General features: G+C 35.7%; 1 protein-coding gene across 3 annotated transcripts in view; it reads left to right on the plus strand.

Moving 5' to 3' along the window:
• LOC100157285 overlaps positions 11,104-22,261 on the plus strand; it is a 49,341-nt gene continuing 38,183 nt past the window's right edge. The window contains exons 1-5 of one of the 3 annotated variants that reach the window (XM_021080811.1): positions 11,454-11,551; positions 13,426-13,531; positions 14,419-14,522; positions 19,530-19,721; positions 22,096-22,186. In XM_021080811.1, the coding sequence (XP_020936470.1) occupies positions 14,470-14,522; positions 19,530-19,721; positions 22,096-22,186 (336 nt within the window). In that variant the 5' untranslated portion in view covers positions 11,454-11,551; positions 13,426-13,531; positions 14,419-14,469. Of the gene's footprint in view, positions 11,552-13,425; positions 13,532-14,418; positions 14,523-19,529; positions 19,722-22,095; positions 22,187-22,261 lie in introns of all 3 variants that reach the window. The other 2 variants (XM_013986270.2, XM_001926475.5) reach the window with 2 other exon arrangements.

Below are 22,261 nucleotides of genomic sequence, written 5' to 3' on the forward strand. Positions count from 1 at the left end.
GTCAATGGAGAAGTCACAGTAAACAGATACTGAAGCAAAAGGGACTGGGGGGCTGGGGGACCTAGGGAAATGTTATTTAAAGGTAAAAACTTGAAACTAGTAAGTAAATAAGTTCTGGGGATCTTGTGCACAACATTGTGATTTTAGTTAACAATACTGTATTATATACTTGAACATTGCTAAGAGACTGGATCGTAACTATTCTCAACAAACAAAAGAAATATAATCACTATACAGCAGAAATTGGTACAAAACTGTAAATCAATTATACTTTAATACAATTTTTTAAAGAAATCATAATTGTGTGACATGATATATGCATTAGCTAGTGCTCCTGTAGTGATCACATTGTGACATGTAATTTACACAATGTTATATGTCAGTTACATATGAATTTAAAATAAAAGAAAAAGTACTGTGGAAGAGTGAGAGCACTAGCTTTGAAGTCAAAGGGTCCTCAGTTTGAATCCTGGAACTGTCAGTTAATAATCCTGTGAGGTTAGAAAAGTTATTTAGTCCACCTGACTTTAATCCTCTTTAAAAATGTGCCAATAATACCTTCCTCACAAAACTATTATAAAGAATAGATGTGAGTTTATGTGGAAAGTGTCAAGCATGGGGCTAAGTGTTCAATGAATGACAGCTTTCTTTTCTACTTTGTTCATTAAACAAATATGTACTGAGCACCTACGTACAATATATCACTTTATGCACTGGGAATACACTGGTGCACAAAGCCAACATGGTTCTTGGAGCAGACAGACATTAAATTACATCTATCTATCTGTCTAGAGAAAAAGATGTGATATGTACTGTGAAGAAAAACCAAAGGGTTCTATGAGAGAGTAGCACAGGGGTATCTAATTTTTTGGCTTTTTTTTTGTAATGTGGAAAAGTGGGTATCTTCCTTGGGAAAAAAACAAAAACAAGACTGAGTAGGTGTTGGCCAGGCAAAAAATAAAGGCAAAAGCAAGAATAACCCTGTATTGCTTTAATCTGAAGCATTTTTCTTCCTTTCATTTGAAGGTAGAAAAACATAAGAAAGTGTGTGTGTAAAAAAGAATGGAGGATTGCCCACTGACTTATGTAAATGGTAGATAATGTTTCTGAACTCTGCACACTTGAGACCTTATCTCAAAGTTGATCTGTAATGAGTCCTTAGGACTTTGCTTAACCAAACATCTAAAGTAACATAATAGCAATGTACAGACATAAAACCTTGTTTGAATGCTCAAGTACTTTAAAAATTTTTTTACTAGCAAAAAGTTTTTTCTTTGCAATGTATCAATGCCATGAAATTTGCAAATAAAACTGTCCTTCCACTGTCCAGTCAATTAATTCTTGAATCATTCCATTGAAGACCTCACCAGATATGTGATCCATTGCTATGCAATGCCTTATATTTCAATGTCTATTTTTGTAAATTATGAGCTGCCTGAGAGTACTCAGTGAACTCTGAAGGGAAAGAATTTCTTAACCAATGATGTAGCTCAGAAAATTTAAGTATGCTCCACTCATTGTAATCCTGTGTTACTCCTGGTCCAGGAAATCTCTTCAGGGCCAAAACAAAACAAAACAAACAAAAAAAAAAAAACAAAAAAGAAATTAAATTTATTACAGTACAGATCCAGGAAGGCCTAAATGATTTCAAAGTTCCCAGAATTAACCTAGCTTTACAAGAGTTAATCTGAAGATCAATCCACAGCTGTAACAGATTTCAGGTCCCTTCCCTCCATTATCTCCAATCCATCACCAAAGAAGCTCATCATACCTCTGAACTTTCTGTCATATCCTCCCCCATCCTGTGTCACTTCAGCCTGGATTAATGCAGCAGCTTCTTACCTGGTATACCTAGCTTCAGGCTTTGCCCTTCTAGTCTACCCTACCCAGGTACCCATGTTATATATTATTTTATGTCCTATTCACGTATATATATATTATATATATATATATATTAGGTGTCTGGAATTGTTCTGAACATTACAAAAAATTGTCATTTGATACTCTCAATAATCCTATGATATGGGTAATATTGTTATCCCTGTTTTGCAGAGGACTCTTAGGCCCAGGAAAGGTTAAGTAACTTGCCCAAGGTCACATAGTTAGTAAGTGGTAGAACTGGGGTTTAAACTTAGGCAGCCTAGTGCCAAAATCTATGCTCAAAACCACTATCAGATACTGCTACTCTCAGTATAATGAGACATCCTTCTGCTATGCTGGCCTTACTGAACTTTTTTCCTTGAATTCCTTCAACACTTATGAACTACACCAATTTTGTACTGGCTTCTCATGTGACTGTTTTGTGCTTAACTGATTTGGACAACCCATCCAAGGTGTAAAATTCTCAAGGAGCAGCAACTATGTTTTATCTGCTTTCTATAGCCTTCAGAATGCTTAGAACAGGATTAAGTACCTAAAAATTGCCCAAGACTTGAGCAAATCTTCAGAGGTTGAAATGCCCAATGATAGCCTTTATCCCTTTCATTACAAATTTCACCCTTCAGTTTTTGTTAAGCTGATTTATACCATTATAGGAAACTTTTTCGCCATAGTTAAAATGACTCATGAATCAAAGTTCAAAGTTATTTTGAAACACTGGAAAACTGACTCAGGGATTATTTAAATTTATAAACTCAACTTCCTCAAAGTCTGCCATTTTATAATTCTCTAGTGAGGTATTTTACCAAAAGGAGAAAACAAAATAAAACTTTACTTAGATAAAACTTTTCAAAGTGAACTAATTTTTGTTACTAACTTGCTGAATCAGATTCCTATATAGTTTAGTGTGATTTATTGTGTGATTTATAGCCAAAAGGTTGAATCCTAGTCCCAGCTCTACATCTTTTCTAGTTATAGGAATTTTATAGGTTATTTAACTTCTCTGAGCCCTGCCTCTACCACCAACTGCTTTCTCATCTATAAACTAGGTGTTATATTCGCCTTACCTCAAAGATAGTTTTGAGGATCAAAGAGAATAAGGAATCTGAAAGTATTTTTTAAACTTTAAAGTACTATTTAAATGTAGGTTATTATTATTCATAATATCAGGTCTGACAATAAAGAAATGTTAGTTCACATTAGCCCCTAATCTAAACTGTGTGGTTTGAGTGCAGGCATTAACTTCTCTGAACCTCATTCACACCATTTGTAAAACAAAGCAGCTTACAGTTTTAACATTTTGTGATTTAATGATCTTAATTTCCTCCATAACTTGTTGGCAAATAACAGAAAATCTGATACAAAAAAACAAACAAAAAATTCTTGAATTATTACTTAATTTTTTCAATCCATACCATGAAGTAAGGCATTTTATATCATTGCTTTGCATTGCCACTTAGTAGTTACATAACTTTTGAAGGAAAAAATTGTTTTAATTCCTCATGTTTTCTATAATTATAAGTGATGATAGAGCAAATGCTGTATGTATATTACCTTATGTAGAAAAGAGGAAAATTACTCTCTTTGCATTACTCAAAAATAAGCTGAAAGGAATATATATTGTAGGGAGTTCTTGAAGTAAATAAAGTAAGTTTAAACCAGGAGAAAATATTTCTTCTCTGCTCAGAATTAAAGCTCCAAAAGTATATGAACTCCAATAAGTGAGTATTCTATTTCAACAATAACAACATAAAACTTCTTCAAATGTGTGTGTGTTCACTCATGTGTGTGAACACACACAAACACATACACTAAGTTTTCTGCCAGTGGAAAACTTCAAGACAAAAGTCTTTGAAATGCATTAAAGCAAAAAAGAGAAATGTTTGGCTCATAAAAAAGGGAAGAAATGAGTGAAGAAGAATGTAGAAATTTGGAGATTAGATTGAAGGGGGAAAGCATTCATTTAGTTAAGCACTTATTCGTAAAACATTTATTTATTTGATCATCTACTATGGGCAAGGCAGATACTACATCATGTTCTGAGGAGAAAAAAATGAATAAGATAAATCTTTGCTCTAAGATTTCAGTATTATTGGAGAGATAGATAAATGGATAGATGGATAGGTAGATAAGTCAATTTAACTGCTGTGCCAGAGATATGCAGAGGGTGCCAATGGAGCAGGCAAAAAACATCTGTTTCAAATGGAAGAATCAAATATGGCTTTTGGGAGGAAGTGATGGTCTGACCTAACTTATAGATGAGAAATAAGAGAGTGAGGTATATTCCAGATAGTAAAAGAAGCCTTGATTAAAGACTGGAGATAACAAAAAGCAAGGAGGATTCCAGAGATCTGCAACTTGTTCCATGTTTAGAGTGTGAGAGAAAGAGTAGGAATAAGTGAAGCTGAAGAGGTAAGCAAGAGCAAGATCTTGAAAGAACTTAGTATGACTTTGCTAAGGAGTTTGGCTTTATCTAGAAGTGACTGAAAACTACTATGAGGTACCACCTCACACCAGTCAGAATAGCCATCATTAATAAGTCCACAAATAACAAATGCTGGAGAGGGTGTGGAGAAAAGGGAACCCTCCTGCACTGTTGGTGGCAATGTAAATTGGTACAACCACTGTGGAAGCAGTATGGAGGTATCTCAGAAAACTATACATAGAACTACCATATGACCCAACAATCCCACTCTTGGGCATATATCTGCACAAAACTTTCCTTGAAAAAGACACATGCACCCGTATGTTCGTTGCAACACTATTCACAATAGCCAAGACATGGAAACAACCTAAACGTCCATCAACAGATGCATGGATAAAAAGATGTGGTATATATACACAATGGAATTCTACTCACCCATAAAAAGGACAAAATAATGGCATTTGCAGCAACATGGATGGAACTAGAGACTCTCATCGTGAGTAAAGTAAGTCAGAAAGAGAAAGACAAATACCATATGATATCACTTATATCTGGAATCTAATATATGGCACAAATGAACCTTTCCACAGAAAAGAAACTCGTGGACTTGGAGAACAGACTTGTGGTTGCCAAGGGGGAGGGACTGGGATGGTCTCGGAATCTGGGGTTAATAGATGCAAACTATCACCTTAGGAATGGATTAGCAATGAGATCCTGCTGTATAGCACTGGGAACTATATCTAGTCGCTTATGATGGAACATGATGGAGGATAATGTGAGAAAAAGAATGCATATATGTATGTGTGACTGGGTCACCTTGCTGTACAGTAGAAAATTGACAGAACATTGTAAACCAGCTATAATGGAAAAAATAAAAATCATTTAAAAAAAGAAATTTAAGCAAAACAGTGACATTTTATGTTTTAGAAATAAAGCTAATGAAAGAGAAAAGATCCAAAACCAGTTGAGAAGTTGTTACTTTAATCTAGAATTTTTTTAATGTTTCTGAAATAAAGCTGTGGAGGTGAGGGAAAAAGGATACATTCAAGAATTCTTTAGAAAGTTAAAGTGAGAGGACTTGGTGACTGACCATACATGAGGGTGAGGGAGATGGGAAGTTATGGGAAGATCCCTAAGTTTGGGTCTTTGGTGAACAAATGGATTACAGTGCAATTTAATGAAATATGGCATATTGGGTGGGGAAGGAGCAGATAAGAAAGCAAAATTATGAGCTCAGTCATATCAAATGTGAGGTATCTTTGAAATTGCCAAGCAAAGAAGTTCAGTCATTCAACAGAGTATAAAGAGTGAGATTAGAACTTCAGTGATAGAATCCTAAGGACTACCAACGATATAGATTAAATGGAAGAAGAAAAGCACCTGAAGAATATTGAAAAGAATTGTCTATAAAGGTATGGGGAAACTCAGAAAGATAGTGATGTCACAGAAGCCAAGGGAGTAGAGATTTTACAGAAGGAAGTGGTCAATGCTAAAAGTGCTCATAGGAGATAAAGACTGAAAAGTACCCACTGGATTTAACAGCAAATAGGTTGTATATAACTTTATTGATTACAGTTTCAACTTCAGTGATATGTAGGAAATGGAATCGAACTGTAGGCTAAGGAGTGGATAAGAATTGAAGTACAAGTAATGAATATTATTCTTCCAACTAGCTGTGCTATAAAGAAGAGGAAAGAAATAGTGATAAGTGAATGGGCAATGAGCTTGATGGAGTTCATTCTCTCTCTCTCTCCCCTCCCTCTCTGAAAAGACTTACCCATGTTTAAATGCTGATAGGGAGGAGCCAACAGAAAGTCAGAGATTGAAGATTCAAGAGAGAGGGGATAATTAAAGAAGAGAGAGCATAAAAAGGCAGAAGAGGAGGGAATCTGCAACACAGATTAGAGGATAGAATTTGTTAAGAATGGGAAATACGGAGTTCCTGTCGTGGCGCAGTGGTTAACGAATCCAACTAGGAACCATGAGGCTGCGGGTTTGGTCCCTGCCCTTGCTCAGTGGGTTAACGATCCGGCGTTGCCGTGAGCTGTGGTGTAGGTCGCAGAGGCGTCTCGGATCCCGCGTTGCTGTGGCTCTGGCGTAGGCTGGCAGCTACAGCTCCGATTTGACCCCTAGCCTGGGAACCTCCATATGCCGCAGGAGCGGCCCAAGAAATGCCAAAAAAAAAAAAATAAAAAACGAGAATGGGAAATACCTCTTCCACTGAGATGAGAATGAAGGAGTTAAGGATGAAAGCCAACGAAGAGAAATTTGTATGTGAATAACAAATGGTAATGGCCAGTAAATTGAGGAGTTATCACATCATAACCTCAGTTTTACCCTGTGAAAATTGTTATGTAGGGTGATGAAAGTCTGGAATAGTAAATGAAGATAGTGGTTGAGGGTCTGGTTTGTCTAATGCCAGAGACGATGAATGTATCTTCTTCTTCACCTCTACTATTCTTATATCCCACTTCCAATTCGTCAGTAAATTCTACCACCTTCGTCCTCAAAATATAATCTAAATCCAACCATTGTTCTCTACCTCTACTGCCAACACCCCAGCCTGAGCCATCAGCATCTATCTCTTTGATTATTTTAATAACTTTCCTTCCAACACCCCTCCCCAGCTTCTTTCAAGAGTTTGCCTTTGTCTTAGGGTTTCTGCTGTTTGAATATGATATGCATAGTATAGAGCTTTTGGTATTTATCCTGCTTAGTGTTCTCTGAGATTCCTGATCTCTGGATGTCTATGGAGGGATGTCTGTCATTAATTTTGGAAAATTCTCAGCCATTATTCAAATATTTCTTCTGCTCCTTTATTTTTCCTTCTGATATTCCCATTACAAACATGTTATACCCTTTGTAATTGTTCCACAGTTCTTGGGTATTCTGTTCTGAGTTTTTTTTTTTCTTTTTCCTCTTTTCGTTTCTACTGATGTATTTTCATTTCTACTGATGTATTTTCTATCTCAGATTTTTTCCCCAACCATGTCCAGTCTATTAATAAGCCCTTTAAAAGTGTCCTTTATTTCTGTTACAATGTTTTGGTTTGTAGCATTTGATGTGATAGTCTTAGAACATCCATCTTTCTTTTTAAAAAAAATTCTTTATTATTGACTTTTTACAGCATCATTATTATGTGTGTTGAAGGGGTCTTTTTGCATTGAGGTAGTAAGGTGATCTATTATCTCTGTGAACTTGTATGTCTAGTTCTTTCCCCAGGTTTGGGAAGTTCTCAGCTATTATTTCTTTATTTATTTTTATTTTTATTGTCTTTTTTTAGGGCCACACCTGCATCAAATGGAATTTCCCAGGCTAGGGGTTGAATCAGAGCTATAGCTACCGGCCCACACCTCAGCCACAACAACATGCGATCCACATTGTTTCTGTGACCTATACCACAGCTCACGGCAATGCCAGATTCTTAACCCACTGAGCAAGGCCAGGGATTGAACCCATGTCCTCATGGATACTAGTCTGGTTCGTTACCACTGAGCCACAGTGGGAACTCCTAGATCATACATCTTTCTGCTGACATTACCCATCTATTCTTACATGCTGTTCACTTTTTCATTAGAAACTTTAGCATGTTAATCATAATTATTTTAAATTTCCAATCTGATAATTCCAAAATTTCTGCCATATCTGAATCTGGTTCTGATGCTTGGTTTATATTCTCAGACTTTCCCCCCTGCTTTTTAGCATTCTTTGTAATTTTTTTTTTTTTTTGAAAACTGGGTACGATGTTTCGGGTAGAAGGAACTAAGGTAGGTAGACCTTTAGTGTGAGGTATTATGTTAGCTGGAGTTAGGCTGTACTTACTCTTTGCTGTAGTTGTGGTGTCAGCCCCTAAAATGTCCTCTAGTATCCTTTTTTTCACCTCCCCTATTGTCTTTAGATTTTCCTAGAGACTCCTTAAATAAGTCTGTGTCTTGCAGCTCTCTCAGTTGTAATCTACTACTATTACACTGTAGCCCTGTTGATGTGACAGTCAAGTACTGTGCAGGGGAAGTGTTCTACAATCTTGTGATTAGATCTAATTTTGTTAGTGGACCTGAGTCTTTGGGCTGTGACTTTCAGAAGCATTTCTTAGCTTTTTCTCACCTCTTATATCTTAAAAAAAAGAAGACTAATGGGGGGTGGAGTTGCCTAACTGACCTTCCTCTAAGTCAGATAAAGTTCTGGTAGCTTCCCTTGAGGGCAGACTTTTTTTTTTTTTTTTTTTTTTTTTAACAGGGAACAGAACATTCTGGCCATTTCAAAGTGATTATTCTCTTCGGGTCATATTTCAATATGGTTACTTTTCCCCTCCACCTACCCAAAGTATGAGGGATTTTCCTCTGACATTCACCATGAAAATCTTGTGGAATTCCTGGAGTTAAAATTAATGAAAGTGTGCCCCTTTCCCAAGACCGAGTGGAAATTCCAGGTAAATTGCTGGATATATGAGTCTGGAGTTTTCAGTGGTTTAGAGATTGAAATCCTGGAGTCACTTGCTTCAGATGAGATGATATCTCCTATGAAGTGGGATAGAAAACAGAAGAGGTTTAGCTTTAGACCAGGGCACTCCATGGTTTAGAAATTAATAAGCCAACAGAGACAACTCTGAAGGAAGTTGGCCAGTAAAGTAAGAGAAAAAGCAAAGACAGGGATGTACTGGAACCCAACTGAAGAAAGTGTTTCAAGAAATAGAGAGTGAGCATCTGTGTCAAATAGGTAGGGTGGAGTAATCATATAATTTGCTTAAAATGATAATGAAAGATAACACTATTAATAATCATGTGGGGAGAACAGGCAAAAACTATGACTCTCCTGGATGAACTGGGACATATGGCCTCCAAGATAAGTCATGTAAGATGAGGACTGAAAATTGACCACTAAAAAAATGACATTTTTGGAGTTTCCATGTGGCCCAGGATAACAAACCTGACTGGTATCCATGAAGATGAGGGTTTGATCCCTGGCCTTGCTTAGTGGTTTAAGGATCTGACATTGCCATGAGCTGAGGCATAGGTCACAGATGTGGCTCAGATCCCACATCACCCTGATTGTGGTGTAGGCCAGCTACAGCTCCAATTCGACCCTTAGCCTGGGAACTTCCTTATGTAACAGGTGTGGCCCTAAAAAACAAACAAACAAAAAATTGGCCTTTTGATTTAGCACCATGGTAATCATTGGTAAGCATGGAAGGAGCAGTTTCAGTGGACTAGTGAGAAGAAAGTTTGCCTGATGTAGGTTCAAGACAATGTGGAAGAAGAATTGAAGGGACAAGTCTAGACAACTCCTTTAAGGAGTTTTGCTATTAATGAGAGTAAAGGAAAATAGGTGGAGGAAGATGTAAGGTAATCAAGGAATTTTTGTTTGTTTTTGAGATACATGGCATGAGAGCATGTTTACTGATGAGAATGATCCAATGGAGAACTCAAAATTCTAATGCAGAAGAGAGAGAGGGAAGAATCACTGAGCAGAGTCTTTAAGAATGCAAGAGAAGATAAGAAACAATGTATGAGTTGTTATTACTATCATTAAAAATGTTATTGTTACTCATTATTTTTTATTCCTCTCAGTACCAAAAACCTTAATGTCTTACAAAGGATTGACATGAAATAGGAGATATGTTTGCTGAAATGTTCCCTTCCTACAACTTGTCTGCAACTGTGCTTCTAATGTCTCCCAATATGGCAGGTCTGAGTGGGCCACAGTGAATTTGCTTTATATTGGCTGGAAGTTTCAGGGGAGTAGATTTTGGTTTAATAAAAGAATGACTACCTGACAAAGTTGGCTGCTTCCAGAGGGTCTGAGTTACCTGTCACTAGAATGTTTAAACAGAGCATTTTAGTGAAATATTAATCTATAAATTCTGAACCAAGAGAAATTGAGATCCATCTCAAAAGACTGTAATTTTGTAGAAGGGATTCAAACAATGGTTACATAGAGTTAAATTCTACTATTCTCTGTGGTTCATAACCCTTTGTATCTCATTTTTTACTAAACACTTATATAAAGACTTGGTTCTGATGGTAATAGAAATAAAATTTTCCATTTTTCACAAATGGATAATATATACTTTCATAATATTGTACTAGTACCATGAAGTACATATTTTTCTGCTGTAAGATTCCTAAAACAAGGAGATTGTTTTAAAATGAGATATAAAAATAAATTATACTGGGTCAAAGTGAGGCAGGTAGTTAAAAAATTATTTGTATTAATAAGCTGCATGAAGGTTGCAAACAGGGTGCATGAAGGTTCAACCTGGAACTCTCTTGAAATTTCCATTTTGTTGGTTTCCATTAAGATGGAGTGGAGAATAAAGTATAACAATGGATACCTTCCAAGCAGGAAATAGTGCATAAAATATACTTGCCAGTAGGTAAGGGAAGTAGTAGATTTGAGATACACAGTAGGTAGAAGGTTAACAACTTATCAAAATGACCTAAATGGGAAATATAAGGTAAGGAATATTAGCAGAATGTTAAGTGGCATTCTGAAAATGTGGATTTGAGAAGAGAAAGAATGAGGGGAAAAGAATCCTAAGAAAAACCTGGTGTCTCAGCTGGATTACATCTGTCTTGCCCTGCCTAATACTTCCTTTCCTGACTCCTCTTATTTTTTCCTCTTCCTGGCAACTCTCCTTCTGTTTCTCTCTTTCTGCCTTTTTTCACTTCCTTTTTTTCTTACTCTTTCTTCATCTCTTCTCCTTGCCTATGATACTCAATGATGTTCACAGATTATTGCTTAGCAGTCCTGGTGGCTGTAAGGTCAGAGATCTCTGATTTTGTAGAGCATCGAAAACTGCATCTATGGCAATATATTTCATGCATAAGGTGTGGGAGGGGGTTGGCAAATACTAAAACATGATGAAGCTTAGTACAAAGATAAACAAATAGCTCTTATAAGTAATAACTGTGACTAAACTCAAGCAGTATACAACTCATAGACAAGTCATGTACATTCTATATATAGGAACTGTAGATATGAGGAACCGACAAGTGTACAACCAAAAAGCTATCTAGCAATTTACACAGGCTGGAGGAGAAAGTTCAAAATCCATGCTCATTTATCTCATGTATTAACCACTCAAAATCTCTGTTCCCTGATCTCATCTCATAATTGCAGTAGTCCTTAAGCACAGTTGTGAGGGCTGCTTGTGTTTCTGCCTTACTCTCAAGATGGTGGATTGCAAGTTTATATTGACTCGTATTCTCTTCATCTCCTGCTGTTTTCTGACTGTATATTGCGCACAACGTAAGAAAAGTTTTAATTGTTTTATTTCCATAGATTGAAGATGTAAATAATTCATTAGATATTAATCATAGCGGGGATCAAGGCTGCAATAATTTGCCTAAGGGGCTAGACAGTACTTTAAGCAAAGGTTCTGTTGTTAAAAATTTACAAACCTGAAAGTATCTGATTCTTTTAAAAGATGTTTACTTTTAGAATGGATACATAATTGTTTTCCCTTGAAGCTAACTTGTTTGTCTCTGATCTCTAAGATAAATATTTAAAATTTAGTGGTATACCAATTTAAAATGTCTACTTGTGTCAGTGATTGTTATAGGATACTTATATTTAACACTTTATTTCTTATAATACATAAACTTGGGGAGTTCCCATCGTGGCTCAGAGGAAACGAATCTGACTAGGAATAAGCTTCTACTTTATTTTTCAGAAAATTTTGGCTCTGTAATACATTCAATACAAACATGTACTTACTTGATAATGATAAAATGTGAATTTCTATAAAAGGAAAGAGATATCCAAGGAAACAAATTATATAATCATATCTGTCTATAAAACAGCCTAACATCTTTGCCAAGCCAAATATTTTTCAAAATATTGCCTTTTGAAAGCAGATGTGACTTAAATTTCTCCAAGCAGTACAATTTGATCCATTAATTCTGGTGAGGAATTTTTGCAATGTTGGTAGTTAGACGGTCAATGGTGCATTTTGGTCACCTGAAATGGTTTCTAGATCCAAAGAAACTGCTTTAAAATACTGTATTTTTCTAATGTCCCCCTTTCATTTATATACAAAAAAATGTTTATGTAGGAAAATCAGTGTCATATTTTACATTAGGAAAAAATATACTCTCCAAAGAAAGACAGTTTTTCTTTGGATTCTACAGCCCTGATCTTATGGAGCTATTTTCCCTTCTTTCCAGCCACCTCTAACCTTGGAATTCAGACAATCTGAAATCTCACACTTATAGAACCAAGTCTTTGTGTTTAAGCTGGTTGTGGGTTAAAAAAAATTCTCCTTTTCTTGGAATTACACTGTCTGTGAATGTTTATAGGTCCTGCGAAGACTCATAAATTTTCCTACTCACTGATTTGCAGACTCTAGAAAACTTTGCTCAGTCTACATTGCTGAAAGGGCTACTGCAGCCATGTCACTGGTAGACTGACTTTCCAAGGTAACCCTAGAAATAATAAAAAATCATCAAGGACTGGGAACTGAGGTGCTTGCCACCCTCAGTGGCCTACTACTAGGGTAACTAATCTTCCTGTCTCAACCAGAGCACTCTGAAAGTGAAGAGAGCAGTATTAATAATTATTCCAGGAAAAAGGCATAAACTGGAATTGTCCTAGAAAACCAGGGTACATTGATTCTATCTTTGGATATACTGATTTGTCTTCCCTTAGCCGGAGATGATGCTCAAATTTAGTCCAAAAGGACTTCATTTCAAATGCTAGATGTCCTTTTAGCTATAATGCTGTGTAGTGACTGTTTTTAAAGCCACATTATGGAGTTTCCTGGTGGGCTATCAGTTAAGGATCCAGCATTGTCATTGCTGTGGCATGGGTTCAATCCCTTGTCTGGGAACTTCCACATGCCAAGGGTATGGCCAAAAAAGAAAAGCCACGTTGTGAAAATCATCAAGAACAAAATAACAGAATGAAATCATGTTTGTTATTCACCTTGATTTTGAGAGATGAGTACTTGAAAATATGATATCTGAACATTTTCAAAAGTACCACAGTTATTTTCATTTTTATATTTTAAGATTTTTTAACACAAATAGTTTTTCTAACATGTAGAACTTTTCACATGTAAATTAGCCAAGTTTGAAACATTTGTTCTATATTGTTGAGGGATTTTTTTACTTTGTTATTTACAGCCAGTTGTACATCTGTGACTGACTTTGATGACTGTCCAGGGAATATAACAGATTTCTGTCCAGCGAATAGTGTTTGTGCATGTAAAGATGGAAAGCCTTTTTGCAAGTAAGTAGTTATCTATGCTGTAAAGGAAAAGTACAATATATTGTAAGTAACAACTAACTTTTTGTTTGCTATATTCAACAATGAAATAATTGTTTTAAAATAATGTTTTAATCAGAAATAGCTCCTCTACATATAGTACAGTTATTGCAGATTCCCTAAAATACTTTAATCTATTGATTTAAAACATTAAGACAATTTATATTAATTTTAAGAGATTAGCATCATTCAAAACTGCTTTCCTCAGATATTTTTATGGATAAGTTATGTGTATATATATATAACATATATATTCATGAATAAACCATTTTGCCATTCTAAAGAAAGTTTAAGATATACCTCATGTTATGTAATTACAATAATCATGACACGTAATGTGTGAATAAAGTGCTTTGTAAATCACGAAATATTTTAAATGCAGTGTGACTCCTTTGTTTTCAAGTTTGCTTTTTGTGAAAGTGTGCATTCTTTGAGTGCATATATATATATATGTATATATGTATATATATAAGTTGGGCAGACTTTCTACTTTGTTCTAACCATAAAAATGAGAGTAGTAGGGTAAAAATGGGAAGACCTGGGAAAAAAATCAACATAAGAATAAAAAGGAGTTCAAATGTGAGAGAAAGAGAAGATAGGTGGAGAGGGGGCAATAGTGAAAGGTTTTCCTGAGCCCTTGCTCCTTAGACTGATAGTAGGAAAACCAGGTGTAAGGGGCCAGTGTGGGCAAAGGCACTGTGAGGCTTGAGAGAATTTTGTGTCTGGAGAAATACTGAATGATAGTATTTCCAGTTTCTCAAGTACACTCTTTTCTCTCTACCTTTGGATGCTGACATATACTACAATTTCCTTCTATTACTCTTCCTTTATCCTCCCTCCTTTCATCACAGCTCTTCTTCCCCTGATGAGTTCCTACTTAACCTTCAAGACTAAGCTCCATCATGTTGCTAACACAGCACTTAAACAACTCTACTGCAGTTTCTTTGAATGCAAGGTACGTTTCCCTTTTGAAAGCACCACAAAAACAATAATTTAGTCTTATCTTCAGCACCTAGCACAATGCTGTCATACAGAAAGTGTTCTGCAAGGATTTGTTGAATGAACCAGTCACTCAATAGTGCAAAATATTGGAAGAATATTGAAGATGAAAAGTGATTTTTAAAAGCCATTGGATTTATTTATTTATTTATTTATGTCTTTTTATGGCCATACCTGCAGCATATGGAAGTTCCCAGGCTAGGGGTTGAATCAGAGCTGAAGCTGCCAGCCTACACCACAGCCAACAGCAATGCGGGATCTGAGTTGTGTCTGTGACCTACAGCACAGCTCACAGCAACACCAGATCCATAACCCACTGAGTGACGTCAGGGATTGAACCCGTGTCCTCATGGATACTAGTCAGGTTCGTTACCACTGAGCCACAATGGGAACTCCAGAAGAAGGAAAAAACCATTGGATTTAGCTTTAGGAGTTGTTGGTGATAATCCCTGAGAATATTCCAAGATTGAGATGAGAATACAAACCAGATTGCAAAATTACATCAAGGAATGGGAAGTAAATGTAATATAGCAATAAATAAACATATATGTCATTTGAAAATCTTAATGTTATTTGTAAACTCTTAGTTGAAGGAATTCTGGAGGCAGGCTAATCAAAATTTTGGCTAAAAGCTTACCTGTCTTCCTAATCCTTATTATAATTACGTGCCTCATTTTTTACAAGCCTTTACAATTGTTAATTGCCAGATCACATTGACATTATGCCTATTTTGATATTGATATTTTTTCCCACTAAATTGATTCAAACAAGTTACTTCAACTTATTTTACTGATGGATCGCAATGTGGAACATAACTATAACAAGGACCTACTATACAGCTCAGGGAAATTTATTCAATACTCTGTGATAGCTATATGAGGAAAGAATCCAAAAATGAAAGTATATGTATATGTATGGCTGATCCAGTTTGCTGTATACCTGAAACTAACACAATATTGTAAATCACCTATACTCCAGTAAAATTTATTAGAACTAACAAAAAACCACAAGTGCTTTGCCTGTATATATATCTGTCAGGTTTTTTGAATGTCTACCTGATGACAAGGGGTAATTTTTATTACTAAATATATTAGCACCACATACTTTGGATCAGTTATTTTGACATTGTTAATCAAAGTTAAGCACTAACAAATTATAATAGAACATATCAAATTAAGTGGTGTAATCATTATTTTAAGTTCATAAAACATTTTAATAGCATTGCTGAAATTGTCTAAGGATACATGTACCACCACCACCACCACAACCCACACCCCTACAGGCAGATCTCTCAGACATATATGCACATATGTTCCAAATATTTCATTCAAATAAAAAATGAACAAAAGACAATTTTAAAATGTTTAAAGATAGATAATTTAATGAAATTGGCTTAAGAATACATGCCTGATACTTTTCACTGATACTTTTCAAATTTTTCAGTCATATTTTATTTCAAAGAACTATATTTTACATTGTTATGAACTGAACAAAGTTTATTTAAGATCTTTTCAGATTTTTTAAAAAATTCAACTAACTCTGACCCCCTAGGTCCATTACTCATCAAAATGAGAATCAGTACCTCAGTTTATCTAAACAGGATGCAAACTTTTTTGGTGTTGCTGTTCTATTGAGGTATAATTGATATAAAAAATTACATACATTTAACATTCACATCTGGATGAGTTTGAACATATGCATACACCAGTGATACCATGACCACAACAAAAGCACTAAACATATCTATCTCTTCCAAAAATTTCCTTGTGTTTTTTTGTGATTTCTTTTCTCTCTTTCTTGCCTTTTTTGTAAGAAAAATTAACATGAGATCTATCCTCTTAACACATTTTGAAGTGCACAATTTCATATTGTTAACTATAGGTATAACGTTGTACAGCAGATCTCTAGAACTTATTCATCATGCATAACTGAAACTTTGTACACATTTAGGAACAACTCCCCATTTCCCCCTCCTCCCCAGCCCCTGAAAACCACCATTCTAATTATCTGCTTCTAATAAGTTTGATTATTTTTATTTGGAACTGTTCATGTATCTCTCAACCAAGGTTCACATTTCTCACATACTGATTTCTGAGAAAAAAAAAAGTTAACTACATTAACATTTTAAATGTATTTTTATGTAAAGTTTTTGTATTTTAAATGTATTTTTATATAAAGATTTTATTTTCCACTGATAGTTGAAAAAAATCACATATCTCCCAGGATCACTATGAGAATTAAATAAGATAAAATATTTTAAAATCCTCACATAATAACTAGTTCAGAAAGGTGTTCCAAAAAAGTCAGTTCATTTCTTCTCCCTAGCTACTATGATGTTAAGCTCAATGGCTCAATTCTCAGTTTTCATCATACTTAACCCATTAGCAGTATTCAACATGATTAACAACTCTCTTCTCCTTGAATTTTCACTTAGCTTCCAGGATCCCCTTTTCTCTGGTTTTAATTTTTTTTTTCCACTTCAGTGCCCACTTCTCAACCTTTGTTAGTCTCTTCTCCTGTCCCCACCTACTCAATGCTGAAGTGTCCCAGGACTTAGTCCTTCATTCTCTTTATCTGTATCTCCTCCCTTGGTGATCTCATCCAGTCTCATGTCTTTATCTACCATCCAACTGGGAAAATTTATACTTCTAGTTTTAGAGGTATAACTGCCTACTCAACATCTCTACTTGGTTATCTGATACCCATTTTAAAATCAGCAAGTACAAAACTGAACTGCCCAACCCCCATTACTACCACCCCAAAATGTTCTTTCTACACAGTCTTTCCCACCTCAGTTGATGGCAACTCCATCCTTTTGTTTGCTCAGGCCAGAAACCTTCAAGTTATCCTCAGTCCTCTTTTTCTTGCACATCCTACTTCTTGTCTATCAGCAAATCCTGTTAGTTCTGCCTTTAAAAAGGATAAGCAGAAATCAACCATCTTTTACCCTCACCACCACTGTTATCATTCTTATCTAAACTATTTTGGTCATCTCTTGCCTAGATTACCAAACAGCTTTGTGACCTTTCTCCCTGCATCTACCTTTGTCCCTTATATTCTGTTTTCAATACAGTAGAAAACAGAATGATCCCTATAAAACAATCTAGAACACATCACTCCTCTTCTCAAAACCCTGCAGCTATTCCTCGTATCACTCAGTATAAAAGTTAAAGTGTTTACAGTGATGTATGAGGTCTTTTGTGATCTGGTCTGCTTCCTTTTTTGGCCTTACTGTGCTTCAGCTACACTGATTTTCTTGTGTTCCTCAAACATGTAGGCACATTTCGTCCTGCTTTAGAGCCTTTGTACTTTCTGTTCCTGATGCCTGGAATTCTGCTCTTCTCCCAAAATATCCTATCTCTAACTCCTTCACCCACTTCAGTCTTTCTTCAAATATTACCTTCTCAATAAGGCCTGTTCTTTACTAACCTATTACATCACTGCAATCTTTCCCACAATCCAACCCACCATATTGCCAATTCCCCTTACCCTCTCTACTTTTTCTTTTTTCCTTAGGACTTATCACCTTCAAACATTTTAGATAATCTACTAATAATGCTTATTTTTGTTGTCTGTCTTCCTTTGCTACATTTTAAGCTGCTTGAGGACATGGGTCTTTGTTTTATTCACCAGTCTGTCTCAAATACTTGGCACAGTACTTGGCACATGGTAGGCACCCAATAAATGTTGTTGAATAAATGAATGGTTACTGTTTAACATATAATTACTTTGTGATTCATTCCTAAATTAAGCAAGAAATCTACTCTTGAAAAGTCTTTTTCCAAGAAGAAATCCATGAGACTTTATAAGACATATTTTTCAAGTATATTCTAACCTCCTGAAATGAATGACATCTTATTACATATTAGAAGCCATGTCCTGTTGAATAGATTACTACCTATTTGAAGCTGGTGGATTCATTTTCTTAGAGAATCCTAAACTATTAAAGCTATAAAAATTATAGTAATCATCTAATCAACCCTTTCATGTCATCCATGACAGTACTCCTTAATATACTGGAATGATACGAACCAGGAGTAGTTTAATTAAGATCTGATATTCACTGTTCAACTGGGTAATCCATTATCAATTCTACGGAAGATAATGAAGCAATCTCTAAAGACACTACATGAACTAACCTCTCCATTAGTCACTCCAATGGAGTATAATGAAAAGTCATATTATTCCTCTCCACAAAACCATAGACATTTCCATGTGGGTGTATGCTATGCCAGTTCAGTCTAGGCATCAGAGACACACATTCAGGTCATTTGGCAAAGTGTCAAGTCTTTATAAAAAACATGAGAAGTTCATACATGAGTAATTTATTTTTTTTAAATAGAGGAAGAGATTCTGGAGTCATGGGAAAGATGGAGCCAGGCAGATGTTTCTGGCAGACAGTCTGTTCTCACCTTCTCATGTTTCTTCTCGTATTTGTTGTCAAGTGGCATAGTCAGTCTGTCAACCTGCATTTATCAGTATAGGAGATGGTGAACGGAACACCCAGCTGCAGCTACAGAACTGGTAGCCTAGGCTGCTTCAAACTCTCTTCCTGGCACTGATAGAACTGAAGTAGCCAGAATGAAATAAATATGAGCAGTGGGCAGAAAGTGGACAGTTTTAAAAGAGTCTCGACACAGTCATTCTGGATGAGACCTTTTTTGTTGTTTGTTTCATTCCTAGCTAAGTGCCACATATTCATTACCCATTGGTTAGGAAATCCTGACTGCCTTCTGCATGCTGACTCAATGTATTCAAACCTGTAGGTTTTAGAATGTATTCAAACCTGTAGGTTTTAGAATGTTTGCTCAAGTGGAAAATAGGACAATAGAAATCTCTTGAGGACCTTAAAGGTAAACCTCATGGTTTAATAACAATGAAAGATGTGATTCTTTCAGGGGAAATGATTTGTTTTTGTTTCTCTAATTTGTGAGCTTTTTCAATTTTTATTATCTCTTTCTAGATGTCCAAATTTCAGAGGTCAGTGGGGAAATTACTGGTACATGGGAGTCAAATGTGACCAACTATGGAACACACTGGACCTGATTTTAGTAGCAGCATTGCCTGGAATAGGACTGGCTTTACTAGTTGGTGTAACAATCCAGACTATCCACTACTGTAAAAAGAGGTCAAAGAAGGATACAAATGACCACCGGTAAGAAATTTCTAAACACCTCTCAGAGTGATAGGAAATCTCTTGTGAAATCAGCAAATGATTCAAGAAATAATGGATATCATGTATCCTGCATACAGCTGGCATGTTCTCTTCCATATTTATCAGTTTTTAATTAAATTTGAGCAAAAGTCAGGATAACCAAATACATTCTGTTCAGGATTTGGACATAGCAAAAACTGAAAAGTACCTTCCTCAGATAAAAGCCAAGTGTAATTCACTAAAGAACTGTCCTACTTCAGGGCCTTCCTTCCACTAAGGTAGTATTTGTATGCACCACACATTCTGTCCTAAGAGTTGGGGTGGGGGGACTGCTATACCAGTATCTCTTACCCCAACCTCCAGCAACAATGTCAGAGAAATGGACAGAGGAAGCCAATAGACTTGATGTAGTCTGACTCTGTCTTTGGTAAATCATTTCACCAGGCTTCAGGTTTCTCAACTATAGGGACTGCTATAATCTGTCCTACCCACCTCACAGAGATGATGAGATTGATACCGAAAACCACAATCATTGACAGAGAGTTTATTATATGTGTCAGCTGAATTATAAATGTATCATACCTATCAACTCCTGTAATCCTCACAAGAACCCTATAAAGTACAGACAAGATTACTGAGGCAAGAGAGATCAAATAACTTGGCTCAGGTTATAGGACTAAGTCTGTACCCAGGCAATCTAGCTCCCAGGCCTAAACTCTTAACCCCTATGCTATGCTAATGGAATCTAATGAGATAAAACAGTGCTTTGAAAGCAGTAAACCCTGCTGCATTCCTTTTATTTCTTTGTTTTAAAGCAAACAGTACCCTTTATGTTTTGCACTGCCTCTGAATGATAGAAATATGAAGGGTAAATACCAGTAGGGTAAAATTTCATCAGTTTTATCGCCTAATTCAAATTAGCATCTACTTTGAAGTATTATTCTTCAATGACAAGGTAATGTTACCCTCCATGCAGTATGAGGATAATTTGAAATAGTACTTTAAAATTGAAAGTGGCTGGTACTGTCAGTCTCAAATTTCAAGAACAGGCTTGCAAATTGCAATAAAATCAACAATTTGAACAGTCTCAGATATTTGTCTGAGGGAGGGTGAGATAAACTCTCCAACCTTTTTGGTTTTTTCAAAATCCTAATCTTTGTTGCACCATCATTCCATGTGGTACACATGTACCTATGCATGAAATCAGTGTTATTTAGCATTAATTTTGTAAATTGAAATTGATAAAGAGAATTTCATATTGCCACCTGACTTTGGTTGGAAACTTCCTGAGATGTTAAATAAACATTTTAATTAGAAATCACCTGTGAACAATCACCTTTTAAGCATCCTTTCTTTTAAGCCAACTCCATTTGGAGTTTTACTTCTCCAAACCTTTCTAGAACACTGGATTTGTATTCCAAGCCTCTCTCTTCTACTAATTGTCTATGACTTTGAGTGGATCACTGAGTCCATTTCCTCCTTTATAAATGAGGAGCTGGGTAATACATATCCTACTTCTTCACAGTTGCGAGAATCAAATTAAATAATTAATGGGTAATTGCATTGAGAAGCAAAGGTGAAACAAAAAGCTTAGCTATAAATCAGAATAGTAGTAGTGGGTGTCATAAGCACTTAGACTTATTTATATGCTTTTAGGGTAAAGAATTAAACTGTCTTATTTTTCTCCAGTTAAAATATAATTAAGTTTGAGCTCCTTTTCTTCCCTTCTGCCATTCCCTCAATTGTGAATTGACAAAGTGATTCTGTGTATACTCTGAAGTGTAGTGGAAAAAGTATCCACATGGAGCCAGACTGACTGGGGCTCACATCCCTGCTCTACAAATCACCATGTGGCCTTGGGGATGTCCTTAAAATTTCTCAGCCTCAGGTTTATCTCTGTAAAATGGAGTTAATAATACCTATATTGCAAACTTTTTGTAAATATTCAAATAAGATAATGTAATTTTTTTGTGAAATGATGTGTGAAATTTTGTTTAAGTTGCATCAAAAGTACAATGGATGGATAGATGGGTAGATACATGTAAAAGCAAGTATAGTAAACTGTTAATGATTAGAGCTAGGTGGTAGATACATGGGCATTTACTATAAAATTCATTTTGCTGTATGTTTGAAATTTTTCATAATAAAATGTTGGGGGAAATCAGATAACATAAAATAAAACATTTTGAGCATGGAAAAACTCAACAAATGGTAGCCATTATTATTACATTCTCTTGAGTACATATAATGATGGATGGGATGGGAACATTCATTCTGTATTGTCAAAAAATGAGTTTATAAAACAAGTGATTTTTAACCAATTAAGCAAGTTCTCTATCCTAACTATATATACATTTTTAATTTAATGTGTCAGAGAACAGAGGAGTTTATCAGGACTCCAACCTCAACATAATTCTGCTCATGCTTTCCATACTGCTATGAGACCTCAACCTGAACAAGGCCAGGTAAGCACTGAAATTCATTTGTAAGGTAAACTAAATTTAGAGAAGACACCAAAGAGAGAAATGCCTTGTAGGAAA

Source organism: Sus scrofa, chromosome X (assembly GCF_000003025.6).
Source record: "Sus scrofa isolate TJ Tabasco breed Duroc chromosome X, Sscrofa11.1, whole genome shotgun sequence".
Taxonomy (NCBI): Eukaryota; Metazoa; Chordata; class Mammalia; order Artiodactyla; family Suidae; genus Sus; species Sus scrofa.